A 17,161-nucleotide genomic window follows, 5' to 3' on the forward strand; every position below is an offset into this window, starting at 1 on the left:
AAAGCCTGGAACTCTTCAAAGCTGCAGATTCCTGCTTCTTTGGTTTCAGTGAAGAAGTGATGAACAAGTTCCACCAAGCTGAACTTTCTCTCTTTCACCACATTCAGCTCTCTGAAAGTCAATGGAAATATGAAGAGGATGTCCTGGTTGGCTTTGCCTTCAGCCCAGTCCAGAGTGAACTTCTGTGTTAAGACTGTTTTCCCAATGCCAGCCACTCCCATTGTCATCACTCTTCTGATTGGTCCATGTCTTCCAGGTGAGGCTTTAAAGAGGTCTTCTTGTCTGATGCTTGTTTCTGCTCTGTGTGGTTTCCTGGATGCTGTTTCAATCTGTCTGACCTCATGTTCATCACTGACCTCTGCAGTCCCTCCCTCTGTGATGTAGAGCTCTGTGTAGATCTCATTCAGAAGGGTTGAGTTTCCAGCTTTAGCAATCCCCTCAAACACACACTGGGACTTCTCCTTCAGAACAGATTTAACTTTACGTCCACAAACTGTAGCAAAATGTCCTGAATGAAGAAACAAGAAATAAGACGAATGAATAAACTCTCCAGTAAATATTCCAACATGTCATTGCTGTAAAGAATGAGTGTGTGAATATATCTTGGTTCATCTCTTGAGACATTAGTAAATGTCTCATTTCTCCAGCAGCTTCAATGTTTAGAGAAATCCTCTTACTACTCTGCAGACAGTCAGCCAGCTCCTCCTGCTTCATTCTCCTCAGGAAGTTCACTGTCATCTTCAGGAATAAATCTCTGCTGCTCCTCCTCTGCTCTTCATCCTCACCCTCCAACACCTCCTCATCCTCCCTCTGACTCTCTGAGCATTCTGGGTAATCTGGACTCACAACCTTCTGGATCTTCTTCAGCTCCTTCTTCACAAAAGTCATGATGTTGTCCTCCAGCAGCTGGAACAGAAGTCCATATGAATGACACAAGCAGACTGAAACCACGGAGACAAACATTAGATCCATGTTGGACACACTGACAATCCACTGGTCTACAAAGAGCAGCATGGACATGATGGAAAGTAGTTGTTGTACATGTACAGACCAGAAAGATGGAGTCCAGCTGTGTCTGATGCTGCTGGGTAGACTGACCACTGAGAACCTCTGAGCTCTGCTGGTGGACTCTGTGGACCAATCATCAACAATTAGCTCTCATCCATTACAAGATTGAAGACATTATTTCCTACATATGGCTGATGTTTACTCATCTAACTGCCCAGGAAAAACAGTCACCAAGGAATGCTACATGTGCTAAGCTAACTTTTACTACACCCAGACATAGTTTTTCTTTCCTTATTTTGGAAAAGGATAGGGGGTTTTGGTTCAGCTTTGCTCCTTATGATTTGCCATAATAAAATATGGTGCAACGTAATTTAGGACATAATTTGGCTTATGTCTGGTTAACCAGCCAAAAAGGTGATGAACGGGATCACATTTCATAGTTTATGTAAGCGCTTTGGCACCTGTCTGGTTGTCCAAAATTCTGCACAAAAAAACGTGATTGTTTTTTTTACCTTGTTAAGAAGAGAAGCAATCTCTATAACTTTCCATTGAAGACTGGACCCTGCCCTGAGTTCCATCAGAAACTGGTGAGCTCTTTTTGAGCTCGTTCTAATTGTAATTTTGAATCTTTTTTATTGTACATAGGTCGTCACACTTGACTTGGCAGGAGGCGGCCAACAGTCAAGGACACTTAGAGCAGTTGTGAAAGGTATGGGAGTCTGGTTTTATTTTGCTTTTCTAAGTAGAATTAAACGGAACTGAATCTTTCACATGCCCTTTTAGCAATGCTCATGACCTCTGTATAGTAATCATGATTGCAGTTTGTAAATATGATGAGTTGTTTGTCATGCTACATGTACCAGATTACATTTTTCTTCTGATGGTTTTGTTATGTCATTTTAAGATGCTGTATGATGCAGTTCCCTGTATTGATATAACAATTGCTGATGCCATAAGGTGGGTTTACTGCCGGGGACAGAGAAGAGGGGAGGAAAAAACATCTGCCAGCAGCCAGTCGTGGACAGCCTACAGAATAAAATTTTTAAGAAACATTCTTAAATAAATGGCTTAAAATGCAGTCTGTTATGTTTTTGTTATACATACATATGGTTAAATCATGAATGACACATGAGCCTAGAATACTAGGACATAACTACCACATGAATAATTGAACAAATGGCTAAATATATAAACATATTAAATTAAATTAAAACCACTGTGCCACCACTTTGGTTTAATTATTATTGGGTCAGTTCAGGCTAGTTTTTGGCAAGGTTATGGTGTTTTGGCCTCTCTTTGGGATAGTTCTGGTAACATTTTGGAATTTCAAAACTTCTTTGGCTGAGTTCTGGTGGAGTTTTGTTATTTTTTTGGCAAGCCACATTTGGGCCAAAATGATTTGCTATCTGCGTTGCTCCATTCAGCTTTTTCATTCTACTTTTATCTGTAACAAATTGCCCCAGGTGGGATTAATACAATTGTTTGTATGAAATGTGACATAGTTTTCATCAACAACCCCTTTGGCTTTGTCAACAAGCTCCTCAGCAACATTAGTGTGGCACGGATTAGCGCGAGGAATCATCAAAAACCATAGTGTCTCAGTAATCCTATTTGCTCTGGCAATGAGCATGTTAGTGAAATGTGGATGGTGGATGACCTGACAGTGACCACTGAGTCAGTGCCTGGATTCTGGCAGATATGGAAAGACTGATGGGATGGGCCAAGATGTCATTCAAACCAACAAAATCAAGGTTGTTGGTCTTGAAGAAAGGCAGAGTAGCTTGGACACTAATCCCAACCATTTGTGAGAAACCAATTAAGAGCCTTCGGGGTGTTCTTGGACACCAGCCTTAGGGACACAGGACATCAATCAAAATCAGGCAATGGTTTTATCAGTATGGGATTCTGCCAATAATACTTTGGCCCCTGCTCCTGTACGAGTTTATGAGAAGCTGGCGCCTCGATTCGTGGGTCCATTCCCCATAACCAATTTAATAGGTCCTGCAACAGTTCGCCTCCATCTGCCCAATCCCTTTGCGTGCACCCACATTTCATGTAAGCTAGGTCAAGCCTGTCAAGGAAAGCCCATTGGTCCCAGCCACCCCACCCCCAGCACTGCCTGAACTAATAGACGCCAATCAAGAGATTTTTGGTTTCCCTCTGTTGGAGTGTTTTTTTTTTTTATCTTTACCGTGTATTTTTGTTCGTACTTTCGCCTTGTTGGCTTTCTTCTGTTTGGTGGGATTGTTTTTTGTTTGTTTGTTTAATAAAGTTGTCAGAGAAAGCCTTGATGTGGACGACCTTGATGTGGATCAACCTCAGCTGGGTCGTCTGAATGCGGTTCAGAACACCCAATGACCTCAAGTAGCATCACTGATTATTTGCCATAGCTTTGCATCAGATGTATCACAACAATTAGTTTTAAAATACTAAGGTTTGCAGGAACAAACGGGATTCTTAGCAATAATGATACTCATCAGTATAATTATTAGAATTAACATGCAATTGTGCAAACAAGCCTCAACAAAGTGGTGCCCATGTGAAGCATAGCATTGTCTGCAATATTCATTTTTGTATTTTGGTTCATACTTAATATTTTATGTTGTAATAATATATATATATATTTTTTTTTTTTAATTTAATTTAATTTTTTTTTTTTCTTACATAGACTGTTCAATATTTATATATTAGTCTCTCACATGATTAGACACACAACTGCATTAACAAACAAGTGTGCTCTCACTCCTGGTTGTTACTGCCATGACTTTCAGCCTGAGTGAGAAGAACTGCAGAACTCAGCAATAATGTTTAGTAATGAACCGACAGACAAAACATTTACTGACACTTTACCTCTTTGGAGCAGATCCACCTCCTCCTTTAAAATCAATACCAATGCCCTTGGACCGGTCGCTCTTAAAGGACACACAGCTGGGTTCAGGTCCAGGTTCATTCCTGTGAACAATGATGAGAGTCATGGACAGTTTAGACTCAGACATTTACTCCTCTGTGTTAATGTGATGCCACTTTAACACGTTTCTGTCCTGTATGAATGAACATCCTGGTCACTTGTGAACAAAGGCCGTCTTCCTACATGATACAGGAGTGAAGTCAATGCTGTCAGATGAGTGTAGAGGCTGCAGGAGTTAAATATGCACCAGATCTACTGTCATTCATGTTTTCAAGGGGAAACTAAGACAGAACGTGACTAAAGAAGTGGACACTGTGTCTCCTGAAAGCAGCAGCAGCTGCAGCATCACTAAGGAACTACTGGCTTTGACTGTCTGCTGATGGTGATTCCTCTCTGAGTCACATGGACCTGAACACGCAAAGAAACAACAACACTAGTGTGTAGAGCTGGTCTCTCTACAACAGGACAGACATCTACTGATCAGACACTCATCAGTCTGCAAGGAGACAAGAGGAACCAAGACACTCAACATTTACTGACACTTTACCTCTTTTGACCAGAACCATGTCCTCCTTTAAAATCAATACCAATGCCCTTTGACCGGTTGCTCTTAAAGGACACACAGCTGGGTTCAGGACCAGGACCAGGACCAGGTCCAGGTCCAGGACCAGGACCAGGTCCAGGTCCAGGACCAGGTCCAGGTCCTGGTCCCTCCAGTCTGTCCTCTCTCTGGTCCATGCTGCTGAATTCACTCTTTCTTCTTCCACCTGCAGAGGAAACACTGATCATTCATGTGAACATCAACTGAAATCATTCCTGCTGTAAAAAGATCAGCTGATCCTCCACTGATTCTCTCTTATTCATCAGCTGCTGTACTTCTACTATCAGTCCACTAGATGGAGCCATGGAGGACACATTGCATCTTATTGTGCAAGCAAAAACATTCCCTATTCCCATGTTTCCCGATTGAACAACAGTTGAATTGAATTTGAGTTTAATTTATTTATTTCGAACATAACAGAAACATATTTAAAAGCTGAAAGAAAAGTCTAGTGTCCGAAAATGAGTAAGTGAAAGTAAAACTCATCTCTACCTCTTTTGACTTATTTATAAATAAAGACGAAAACTAAATGCAGCTTTAAATAAAACAATGTGACAATCGTGACAATGACTCACGGTAAAATAAAATACTCCTCCTCAGCAGATATGTTTTGATACTTTTGAGACTTCACCTCAGAGTCTTTACAGAGATAATAATATCTGAATAAACGGTTCTACTGTCGCATCTCACTATGTCCCTCGCGTCTGGCGTCGCTTCCGTCGACTATGAACCAGGCCCAAGAATAGTTACTATTATCTGTGAGGCTCAAACTACTGAGTTACTTCCAGCGCTTTACGTCATAAAAACATTCTACAGACAGTTTACAAATAAAAGCCCGACTGTGTCCTCGATGAAAAGATGAAGGAAAGAAAATCACCTTCAATCATATTCATGCACCGAGTGACACAAACGGACCAGAGACACAAAATGATCCAGACTCTTTCCTTTCAGCTGTGACTGAGTTTAACGTGAACTATGGAGCGGCAGATTTCTGCTGGAACTGAGCTGATGAAGAAAACACCAGAAACTGCTTCATTACCTTCAGATGGAGAAAAAGATCTGCGACACGTCGCTGCAGAAATCGAAAGTAAAGTCAAACCAGAGAACGGAGAAGAGGAGGAGCCAAAGTAAAGAAGTGATCAGTTGTTTAAAGGAACATCACTGAATAAAACACATGAAACTGGAGCCAGAGAAACACAGTGGATCAGATTATTTGCTGCAGAGACTCGGGTTCTTGGAACATGTTGTCTTCTCTGGGTCTGAGGTCTTTCTCTGTTCTTCCTTTGCTCCAGTCTAGTCTGGATTCAGCGTAGGATCCTCACCAGCTTCTCCATGTTGTCCACGGCTCCTTTTGTGACATTTTAATCCATGATGATTTCTGTTTTTTATGTTTCTGGTCACATCCCTCTGCAGTGAACTCATGAGTGTCACATTATTGCCTTTCCTTCAAAATATGAAATTCCATTTAATCTGAGTTCTGTTTGTTCCTGGTTCTCAGTGCTGTGTTCTGTTCACTTCTCTGAATAAAAGACTGATAAATTAGAGATAAAAGTTATTTTCATTTAAACAATTGTTACGGTAACTTATCGTCCACCACAAAAAAAAGAGAGAATTTGCCATTAAAAATGAAAAAATAAATAAATAATAAACTCAGCCTAAACTTGCAGAAACAAAGCAAGAGACGGAAAGATAGAACTGAAGGGATGTTTGTACATTTCAGACTTATTTGATTAATCACTTCCTTCCTTCCTTCCTCCTCAAACCTGCAGTGAAGCAGCTTCTTAGACACTAACTGGTCAGAATCATCTTAGACAGAATGTAGAGACAGAAACATGGACTGGAACCAGAAGATTTTATCATCATTTTTATTGTCATTCACTGGAATGGCAACATTTATAACTTATATTAGATTATTAATCTTATTTTCCATATATTTATCAGTATTAGTATTTATTCATTAAATGTAAACATTCCACTGATTTACTTGTTCTTTGTTTTTTGCACTGAAACAAATGTCGTTCCTTACAGGTCACTGTGTTGTTACTGATCCAGACCACGGCTGAATGTGGCCCCTGAACTAAAATGTGTTGGACTCCACTGTCTTATCCCCAGACTGGTGTAAAACTACAGAGGCAGCGCCCTCTATCTGCCAGGAGGTGGCAGCATAGACACATTAAGTAGCCTATTAGCTCTGAGGACACCAGCAGAAAGTTAGTGACTTATTTATTCTACATAACATCCAGGGGCTGTATTCATAAAGATTCTTAGTGCAAAGAGTTTCCCTCCAGGCTGAGAGTAGATGGAGGTAGAGATAAAAGGTGAGATGTGCTGAGAGCAGGGAGGAGAACTTTAAGAGGCTTAGAGAGGAGAACATGGTGGAAAGAAGAGGAGGAGAGATATTCTCCAAACACTGAATGATTGGATGGATCCAACTATCAGACATGTGAACACTGAGACGAGGGAGGAAGGAAGGAAGGAAGGGAGGAAGGAAGGAAGGAAGGAAGGAAGGAAGGAAGGAAGGAAGGGAGGGAGGGAGGGAGGGAGGAAGGAAGGATGAACCCTAGGAAGGAAGGGAGGAAGGGAGGAAGGAAGGAAGGAAGGAAGGAAGGGAGGGAGGAAGGAATGAAGGAAGGAAGGAAGGAAGGAAGGAAGGAAGGAAGGAAGGAAGGAAGGAAGGAAGGAAGGAAGGAAGGAATGATGAACCCTAGGAAGGAAGGGAGGAAGGAAGGAAGGAAGGAAGGAAGGATGAACCCTAGGAAGGAAGGGAGGGAGGGATGGAGGAAGGAAGGAAGGATGGGAGGGAGGAAGGAAGGAAGGAAGGAAGGATGGGAGGTCGGGGGAAGGACGGAAGGAAGGAAGGAAGGATGAACCCTAGAAAGGAAGGAAGGAAGGAAGGATGAACCCTAGAAAGGAAGGAAGGAATGAAGGATGAACCCTAGGAAGGAAGGAAGGAAGGAAGGAAGGAAGGGAGGAAGGAAGGAAGGAAGGAAGGAAGGAAGGAAGGAAGGAAGGAAGGATGAACCCTAGGAAGGAAGGGAGGGAGGGATGGAGGAAGGAAGGAAGGATGGGAGGAAGGAAGGAAGGATGGGAGGTCGGGGGAAGGACGGAAGGAAGGAAGGAAGGAAGGATGAACCCTAGAAAGGAAGGAAGGAATGAAGGATGAACCCTAGGAAGGAAGGAAGGAAGGAAGGAAGGAAGGAAGGAAGGACGGAAGGGAGGAAGGAAGGAAGGAAGGGAGGAAGGAAGGAAGGAAGGAAGGAAGGTCTTGACATGGTCCAGTTCGTGCTGCTACTAATAAATCTGATGGAACGAGTTCATAGAAGAAAAGTTCCTAAAGCTCAAATAAATAACTTTAAATCATGACTGAGTCTCAGATAATAATAACAATAATAATAATAATAATAATAATAATAATGATAGTAATAATAATAATAATAATAATAATAAATAAAGTTAATAATAAATAAATAACGTGCTCTGAACAAACGTGTGTGTGTTGGCAGCTCCAACTCTTTTCTTTTCTTCCGTATAAAAACTAGTTCTGTCAGAGATTAAACTTTAATCCTGTTTGATGCGTTTACATTTACTCTTCACAGGAAACACAAACAAACAGGTTTGATGGTAAAACTGCAGCGCCTCCCACAGGTCAGGAGGTCACACAGGTGGCGCTCGACCACTTTTCACCTCCTCCTCTTCCTCCCACTCACCCTCCTCTTCCTCTTCCTCCCTTCCCTCCTCTTTTGTATTCTCCTCCTCTTCTTCCTCATCTTCTTATTCTTCCTCCTCTTCCTCCTCCTCCTCTTCCTTCCCATTGAAACACTGTGTTGATGGCAGGTCCCCATAAAGACAGACCCAGATGTGTGTGTTTGTGGAGGAGGAGGAGGAGGAGGAGGAGGAGGAGGAGGAGGAGGAGGAGCCTGGTCCGTCCTCCGTCTCCTCCTCCTTTTGCTCTAAACACACACTCCCTTTTCAGCCTCTTTCTCAGAGTTTCTCAGACACCGGTCGTCTCCTCTCTCTGTCTCTGTCTCTGTCTCTGTCTCTGTCTCTGTCTCTGTCTCTGTCTCTCGGGATGAGTCAGGTCTTCCAGGACGCCCTCCAGTCCAGGCTGAAGCGGGCGGGGGACATGAAGGACGAGGACAAGTTGTTTGTCTACAGGGGAGTGCTGTACCCTGTCCTCATGTGTCCCGAGGAGAACCTGAAGGCTGTGGAGGACTTCCAGGCCCGGGAGGAGGACGTCATGCTGGTGGCTTATCCCAAATGTGGTCAGTGCGTTTATTAGCATCACACACACAGTCTGGATGTTGATTTTTCACGGGAAACACACAAGAAATAGACAACAACAACACAAAGACACACAACTATGAAACGTGAGCACAGTCCGGTAAAAACAGAACGTGGAGAATTAACATGTGAACAAATGTAGAGGAAATAGAGAAGAACATAAACTATATAGAGAGCAAGGAGGGAGAGGAGAAAGTCTCTCAGTCTATTGTCATGTGATTTTCATTGAGCCAATCAGAGAAGATCACTGTCAGGAAACAATATCTGGAAGTTCCTTGTGTCCTCCAGTCCCCCTCTGGGGCCGACTTTAGTGCTTCCAGGCATTTCTCTGAGAGCCTACGAAGGGTTAAACCAAGGCTCGTCCACGCCTGCAGGGTAAATACGAAGCTGAACTGTTCTCACGAAAGGAGGCGTTCAAGCAGTTTGGTTTAAAAAATGTTCCACTTTCACCTCCATCAACGGCTCAAAGGGAGGATTAAAAAAAAACAAACAGAACAGAAAACGTCTCTGAGCCCAGATATGACTGACACAGGTTTACATCCACACTTCTACTGGGAACAGGAGGAGGAGGAGGTAGAATGATGGGTCATATATATATATATATATATATATATATATACACAATAATTCATGTTCACCTCATCTCTTAGGAACACTGGTTTCATTCACTTATGTGTTGTACATGTTTTATATATATATTTCCTATATATTTACTTACTCATCCTTATTGTCTCCTACTTATCCTGATGCTCTTTGTTCTAAACACTGTTACACTTTAGGCTGGAGCTGCTGTAATGAAAAGTAATTTCCCCCTGGGATCAATAAAGTGATTCTGATTCTGATCCTGATCATACGGACGCACAGTAAAACACAGAGCGACAGCAATGTTTTTATTAAAGCTAGAAACCAGCGCCACCTACATCAAATAATTTAACATTAAAGATGTGAACGGAACTCATTTTACTCGAGGAACGTGAGGACCTGTCCAGAGTTCTCCAGGTCTAGACGTCTTGTCCTCACAATGTCCAGCTTCTCCTGGAACGTCCGTCATGAAGTCGTCTTTCTAAGAAGATCTGGAGCCGAGGGGATGGTCCCTCCTCCTCCTCTGACATCACGAGTTCAACAAATAGAAAACATCCAAACCACCGCTGGGTTTAAACTCCAGGGAACCCACCATGATGATCTGACCCGAGAGACGTTTTCTGGGTCATGGGAGCTAAGCTACGTTACGCTACGCTAACTATAGCTGCTGGCCGCAGCTTTACATTCTTCTTTGCAAAGGAAACAGATTAGCATATTTCCCAGTTTAACTCCGAGTGCTGAACCCTGCATGAGTCCTGGCTCCTTCTCTAACACGCTCCGGGACGTGATGAAGATTTATTGGTTTTCAGTTGGTGACGGCAGCTTTATCCTCAGAGTGTTTGTGTGTGCGACATTCCCGCCGTCGCTGTGGTGCCTTCCAGGAATGTGACATGTTTTCTTTGCTGGGAAACGTTTTTGTCGAGGCTTTTTGGTGGAGAAACAGAACGAAGATGGACGAGTTCATCGCCTCTGAGGGCGATGATAGATCCCACATCTCTGGACACAGGGGCTGAGGCCCACTCAGGAAGTTAATTATCTGTGGTTGGACGAGTCCAATGAGAGGAGCTTACACAGAAACAAACGTCTTCCTGGAGTTACGTGACACATGGAGGAGGTGGAGGAAGTTACTGGTATCAGTCCAGGTCAGGAGCTGGTTCAGCAGCATTTCTGCTCCTGATCTCTTATCGACAACAGAGTCAACAGAGTTCAGGGTTCAAAAAGTGACACGGGAGAGAAAGAAGCAACGAGGTCATTGATTCGTTCAATTAAAGACGAGAATAAAAACTGATCAAAAGAATCAAAGAGTTACAGAAAAACATGCAAATCTATTAATATGAGGTTTGACTCCTCAAAGTTACAACAAATGATTTATATTCAGGAAGGAAGGATGTAAGGATGTAAGGAAGGAAGGGAGGGAGGAAGATTTTAATGAAGAAACAAATCGTTTGGTTTCTTGAAAACTCTTTAAACTCAACGACTCATCACTGAATCCTGAAACATGTTGTGTTGTTGAATTGTTGAATTGTTGTGTTGTTGTGTTGTTGATTTGTTGTGTTGTTGTGTTGTTGTGCAGGTTTTAACTGGATGGTCGGTGTGCTGAAGAAGATCATTGCCGAGGCCACCGGGAACAAAACCGAGTCCAAGATGCCGCCGCTGATCGAGTTCTTTGGGCCGGAGGTTCTGAAGGTAAAACACATTTTATTCATCACTAAGTGAAAAGAGGAGATTTTATGAAATTAAAGTTTAGTTTTTGATTTCTGTCATTTCGAGAGTTTATTCTTTATTCTTCTTCTTTATTCATTTCATTCTTGTTTTTACTGAAATTTAAAGTGAAACCTATAATTACTTTACACTTTATACTTTATGATACAGGAAAACCTAAAACAATTTAATTAAACTGATTATTCAAATTATTCAAATATACATATATTGATTCCATATTAGTGGAAATTTTCAATTTATCACTTGGTAATTATTCTCTTTCGTTTTACCACAGTTAAATTACTTGTATAACCTATATCATATATAATTATAATACATAATATGAACAAGGACAGAAAATGTTTTTCTTTCCCAAATTTGTAAATTACTACAAATGTCTGACGTGTCACATGTGATGCAGAACACAATTTAAATGTATGAATGGCTGTTAATTTAATTTATTTTTACAGCAACAGTTTGTTTTTAGCTCAAACGAAGTGATCACAAACACCCTGATTATCCAATAACAAAGAAAAGAGGAATTATCTGGAAGAATCGGTAAAATAGAACGTTGCTTGTCGTCCTTAAAGTCGTACGATGGAGGGAACTGAACAGAAACCAAACGTTGGGAGGTGACATTCCTCAGATGTCGTCAGATAACACGATGTGAGATAAGAAAACAAACACTATGCAGGTCTGGTTTGACCTGGTTTGATCTGGTTTGATCTTAGTCTCTAACGTGGTTCAGAGTCGTGATGTTTTGCAGATTCTATCCTGGGTTGAGTCCCACCCCCCTCGCCCTCTGTTCTCAGGTGGTGAATCAGGCTCCATCTCCAAGGCTCGTGGGGACTCACTTCCACCCCGACAACATCCCAGCGTCTTTCTACGAAAAGAAAACCAAGGTGACATTAACCTCTCATCATTCCAGTCTGTCTACGACGTAGCTAAACTAAACTGAACGCTGTTCATGAACATGTTGGAGCTCATTGAAGTTTCTATCTTTCACAGTCAGAATCTAGTTCTAGAGGAATCAAAGTTGAAACACGGTTAAAAATAAGAAGTTGTTGGGTTCGTTTGAATTATTTTGTTATCTGATGCCTTCAGAGGAAACTGATGGCAGATCTCATCTGGATAACAAAAGATTATCAAAGCATAAAGTCATATAAAAATGTGGGTTTAAACTGGGTTTATTTTACCCTTTTGTCTAAGGTTTTTTTTTCATTGTTTCTCATTTGAAAATTACTCCTACGTCCAGCTCTAATGTGCACTGGTCTGTCTGCCAGTGAACCGAAGAGCAGCTCATTGGCTACACCAAACGCCAATCATCTGCTAACCTGGCTGCAATTGGCTCAGTCTGTGGACGAAAGAAGGGGGAGGGGCTTCTTTCCATCGCTGACTCTGATTGGCTTCAGACAGTTGTTGACAGGACAAAGTAGCTCAGAATTGGTTCAATGAGGTGTCAATCAAAATTTCAGCGGCGATTTAAAATTTAAACACTGATAAAATTAATGTGTATTTTTTGATACAATACGAAGATTGCGATAAATCTCCTTCTTCGTCCAAGACATTGAAACAGCTCTTTGTGGATTTTTATGGAACTAAAAGTAGTTTTTGGACTGAAAATATGACTGAAATGAACAGTTTGGACCCTTAGCGATACAAACGGAGTGTTTTGACCTTGATAATACTGATCGTTGGATCGATATGAAGCTTTTCTGGTGAGTTTATGCTCGTTTTTAACGTTTTGAACAAAATGTATTGGTTGAATCCCGTAATGAATTATATCAATGAAACCAGAAGCAAATGAGCTTTCCAATGACACATTGCATCATGCAGCATTTAATCAAACACAATTGGTGTCCAGAGCTCTGATTTGTTCAAAAAAACTACTGCCGTCCCATATACGACCCAGAGGATAATTGGTTGTTTGGCCAGTTGCATAGCAACAGCAGCATGGATCATGTTTCCTTGTCCACTGAGGGAGGAAGGATGAATAATCTCATGGAATTACTGTCAGTGTGGTGGTGGAGCTGGACCAGTCTGCTGGAGAATGAGCTGAATGAGTCTGGTTTAGTGGATGAGATGGATCGTCCGTGGTGGAGATCAGTTTGTCCATCACTGAGAGTCCAGATCCATGATGGAGTTTGTCCAGTGTTGTCCTGTCCCTCACAGAGTGTCTTTCAGATCAATTTGTCTTTCCTACAAACGTCTTTATTCTTGGTACATTTCCCCCGATAAATCACAGCACAGTACAGACTGGCAGCTTTGCTGCAGCTTCCTCAGAAACTAGAGTCTACTCAGGTCCTTCTAGTCCACAGCATCACTGTTGTCCCTCCAGTCCAGTCTGTTGTTCATGTGGACTCCCAGATACTGTGTCCCTCCTTAAGTTAATGTCCACATCCAGGAGCAGGAGGTTTATCTGGGACCAACTAAAAACTAAACTTAGTCTCGTAGTCAGAATATAAATAATCAGTAATGTGTTAAATGTTTTATTTATTTTTTCAGATGTTGGTGGTCTTCAGGAACCCCAAAGACACTCTGGTGTCCTACTACCATTTCTGCAAGGACAACCCAGTCCTTCCGACCCGGTCCTGGGAGTCCTTCTACTCTGAGTTCATGAAGGGAGACGGTGAGCGAACCGATGGCGTATCAGCTCCATTTGTTCATTTATTTATTCGTTAATAAGTTCGTCTGAGGAGGAGCTTCATGAAATCTGATGTCAGTTTGAGATGTTTCATGGTGAAATTCCTCAGAAATATTTGGTGTTAACGACCTGAAATTTGACAGAATTTGAGACAGTTTTTGACACAAGCTGCAGAAGAGTCAATAAGAAGCTGCAACAGCAGAAGTTCGACGTTTATCACGTGGAAAGAAAAAGGCAGTTTATCTTTGGACTGATGGGGTTTGCAATTAAAATTAAAATATTCTTAAACAATTAAACATTCTATTATGAGACATCATGACTTTCCAGATTTCAGATTATTATAAATTTGGAAGCAAATGACACATAAAACTGACATTTTATAGGTATTTTTTTAATATCATTTAAATAATTAAAACAAAAACCAAGGACGTTGGGACCGGTGAAAAACTTTAGCTGTTTTTTCTCTCTGTCATATCAAAGTGTCTTTTTAAGGTTGTAAATATCTACTAGTCTGGGAAGTGATATCTGAAGATCTACAAAATATTTCCACAGTCAGGAAGTCATTTAAAAGTGGAGTCGATTATGAACAACTAAGGTTTGGTTAGAAAGTCGCGACAGTTTTTCTGACCAGATTTTGAATTAATATTCAGCCTAAACGTTGTGCAGTCGTGTTTTAAATCTTACTGGATGAACTGTGTGTTGTTGTGTAGTTGGATGGGGCTCATATTTTGATCATGCCCTGGCCTGGGACAAGAAGATGGACGACCCCAACGTCATGATCATCACCTACGAAGAATTAAAACAGGTAAATAACACATTTAATTAGACGTAGTGCTGCTTAAAATTTTATTTTTTTTTCTGCATAAGAAAAATTGATAAAATAGCAACAGATTTCCACACAGGTCCTTAAAGTAGACAAAGATAGAACCCAACCAGACAGAAATATTAGACTTGTGTGTTTGTTGGTCCAGGAAAATGGTTCAATGGCTCCTTGTAACTAAATGTTTGTGGTAACAACTGATCAGCTGGAGGAATCTGATCCCATTCAGATCAGAACCAGTTGAGTTGTGAGATGTTGGTGGCTTCCTCTCATCAGCTGATGCTCCAACATTTCTACTGGATGAAGGTCAGGACTTTGACTTGTTCCTAAACATTCATCTGGTTCTTCTGGAGAACCACTGGTGTTCTTGGGCTCCTTGTCTTCCTCCATGACCCAGTTTCTCTTCACATTCAGCTCATGGACTCATGTCCTGACATTTTCTTTCAGAGTTCACTGGTAGAATTCACAGTTCATTGGTCCATCAATGATGAGCAGATGCAGCAGAACAGGCCCAAACCAGGACATTAGCGCCCCCCATGTTTCATGGAGGGATGAGGTTCTGATGCTGGAATGCAGTGTTGGTTCATCTCCAAACATTTAAACCAAACTATTCTACTCTGGTCTCATCTGTCCACTAAACATTGTCCCACATGTTCTTTGTGGACAGAGAGCAGTGTCTTTGGTTGTTGAGTGGATTCATCAACATGAACATCAGCCAATGTGAGAGAGGCCTTTAGCTGCTTAGAAGTTCCCCTGGGTTCCTCTGGTTCCTCTCCCACTATGATGGAGTGATGTTTGTTGGTGGACCACTCCTGTGGAGGGGAACAGTCGTCTTCAATCTGTCTGACTCTCTGTGGATTATTTGTGGCTTCCAGACTCTTTACAGATGCTTGTGGAACCTTTTCCAGCCTGATGAGCAACAACAACTCTTTTTCTGAGCTCCTCACAAAGCTCCTTTGATCTGTTGTCATCACACACTTCAACACAAACATAAGACAAATCCCTGATTTATAGAAACTAAACCAGGAACTGAACCAGGACCTGAACCAGGAACTGAGTCTCATCACATTGATGGAAACACTCGTGGACACATGGACTCTGATTTGACCTGGAAATTATCTTGTTATCCTAAACTTACTTCAGTTGCCTTTTCTGTTTAGTTTTCCCAGTTATAATTCCATGTCTTTGAAGAATCAGCCTTCACAGTAACAATAAATGTCTCTCTCTCTCTCTCTGTCTTCTTTCTTTCAGGACCTGGACGATGCCGTCCGTCAGATCTCAAGCTTCTTCGGCTACAACTTGACGGAGGATCAGGTGCAGAATATCACTGGTAAGAGCACCTTCAGTGCCATGAAGGAGAGCTCGGCCAACTCCCACGGCAACATGGGAAACGTCATCTTCCGGAAAGGTGAGCCAGGACGTTTTAATGCGTTACCACAACAATATAACTATCCAAGTAACTTCTTCAGACCCTAGAACTGAAGACTCCAGATGTCCTGCTTCAGATTGAATTGTACACAACTCTTCAAAATACATACATAAGCTTAAACTTAGTACTTCCAAACAGCAAGATAAACCATGATACTGGATATAGAAAATTCGAATTTGGAAGAGAAAGAAGTATTTCAAGAGAAAATTATTGAGCGTGCAACTTAATCTCCTCATGTTTGATATTTGTTTTGTGTTTTTTTTCCCCTAAAACATTGCAACACTTCGATGTATTCCACGCAAATTGGCTTTTCGGCCTAAAAAATCTCAACACAGACGTAAAGCCTTGTCACATTTCTGTCCGTGTGCAGGTGAGGTCGGAGACTGGAAGAACCATTTCACAGCAGAGCAGAGCAAAGAGATGGACGAGGCCTTTAAAAAACATCTGGGAGGAACCAGACTGGGAGCCAAACTCAACTACCAGCAGCATTGTCAGTAGAGGATCAGGAGGAAAGACGACAAAAGAAAGGGAGATATGTAGGACATGCTGTCTGAAACTGGAGAAGTTGTTTATGGAGGTGGTGCAAAGCCTGGCAGGCTCAGTTCAGGGCCAAAAGTCCCATGGAAAACAAAGAAGGGAAAAGCAGATTATGGTTTACTTTACTTGTTTCTTTTTCTGGTTCCAGATGGTTTTATTCATAGAGAGAAAATGTCTTCATGCAGGCAGCTACCTGACACCACGCTGGTGCACTTCTGTGAAAAAAACATACATACATAAATATGTACAATGTCAATGTTGTTGCAAATGCCTGGATGAAAAATAAAAGTCTTTCTGCAGGTCACCGAGATTTCAAATTGTTTGACTCTGATCTTGAGAACAAGCAGACAAAAAAGTTATAAATAAAATAAAAATCTAGTAAAATAAAATTAAAATATAATAAAAAATCTAGTAAAATAAAATATGAGTAAAAATCTAGTTATATAAAATAAAATTAAATAAAGAAAATCTAGTAAAAAAAAAACAATAATGATAAAATAAAAGCAGTAACTTAGTTCTACAGTGAAGTAAAAAGAAAAGATAAAATAATATACAATATAAGTAAAAATATATAATAATAAAATAAAAATAAAATATATGTAAAAATCTAGTGAAATAAAATAACATAGGAAAATGTGCTCAGCTGCACA

General features: G+C 41.2%; 2 protein-coding genes across 4 annotated transcripts; one reads left to right on the forward strand and one right to left on the reverse strand.

Annotated features, from left to right (window-relative positions):
* Nucleotides 1-873: 873 nt before the first annotated feature.
* On the reverse strand, nucleotides 874-5,943 carry LOC125018619 (translation initiation factor IF-2-like). 3 transcript variants are annotated; one of them, XR_007113967.1, is made up of 5 exons: nucleotides 5,093-5,943; nucleotides 4,464-4,683; nucleotides 3,859-3,960; nucleotides 1,052-2,034; nucleotides 874-906 (listed from the first exon to the last, which is right to left on the reverse strand). XR_007113967.1 is itself a non-coding variant. In XM_047602652.1 (5 exons), exons 1-4 carry the CDS (start codon nucleotides 5,408-5,410, stop codon nucleotides 1,908-1,910), a joined length of 465 nt encoding a protein of 154 aa, XP_047458608.1. In that variant the 5' UTR covers nucleotides 5,411-5,943; the 3' UTR covers nucleotides 874-906; nucleotides 1,052-1,907. The 3 variants fall into 3 exon arrangements, 2 of the variants coding, with proteins under 2 accessions (XP_047458608.1, XP_047458607.1); XM_047602652.1 differs by having other exon boundaries at nucleotides 5,395-5,943; XM_047602651.1 differs by lacking the exon at nucleotides 874-906 and having other exon boundaries at nucleotides 1,035-2,034; nucleotides 4,464-5,943.
* Nucleotides 5,944-8,358: 2,415 nt separating this feature from the next.
* On the forward strand, nucleotides 8,359-16,815 carry sult6b1 (sulfotransferase family, cytosolic, 6b, member 1). The gene is made up of 7 exons (XM_047602620.1): nucleotides 8,359-8,779; nucleotides 10,954-11,066; nucleotides 11,894-11,983; nucleotides 13,587-13,710; nucleotides 14,436-14,530; nucleotides 15,797-15,953; nucleotides 16,345-16,815. Exons 1-7 carry the CDS (start codon nucleotides 8,374-8,376, stop codon nucleotides 16,470-16,472), a joined length of 1,113 nt encoding a protein of 370 aa, XP_047458576.1. The 5' UTR covers nucleotides 8,359-8,373; the 3' UTR covers nucleotides 16,473-16,815.
* Nucleotides 16,816-17,161: the final 346 nt, after the last annotated feature.

This window comes from Mugil cephalus, chromosome 13, assembly GCF_022458985.1.
Source record: "Mugil cephalus isolate CIBA_MC_2020 chromosome 13, CIBA_Mcephalus_1.1, whole genome shotgun sequence".
Taxonomy (NCBI): Eukaryota; Metazoa; Chordata; class Actinopteri; order Mugiliformes; family Mugilidae; genus Mugil; species Mugil cephalus.

Coding starts and splice junctions, on each gene's coding strand:
- LOC125018619 (XM_047602651.1), bottom strand. CDS start 4,705: ATGATCAGTGTTTCCTCTGCAGGTGGAAGAAGAAAGAGTGAATTCAGC. Junction 3,961..4,463: donor CATGGTTCTGGTCAAAAGAG/GTAAAGTGTCAG, acceptor CATTGTTCACAG/GAATGAACCTGGACCTGAAC. Junction 2,035..3,858: donor GGTGGATCTGCTCCAAAGAG/GTAAAGTGTCAG, acceptor TTTATTCTGTAG/GCTGTCCACGACTGGCTGCT.
- sult6b1 (XM_047602620.1), top strand. CDS start 8,374: ATGTGTGTGTTTGTGGAGGAGGAGGAGGAGGAGGAGGAGGAGGAGGAG. Junction 14,531..15,796: donor CCTACGAAGAATTAAAACAG/GTAAATAACACA, acceptor TCTTTCTTTCAG/GACCTGGACGATGCCGTCCG. Junction 15,954..16,344: donor AAACGTCATCTTCCGGAAAG/GTGAGCCAGGAC, acceptor GTCCGTGTGCAG/GTGAGGTCGGAGACTGGAAG.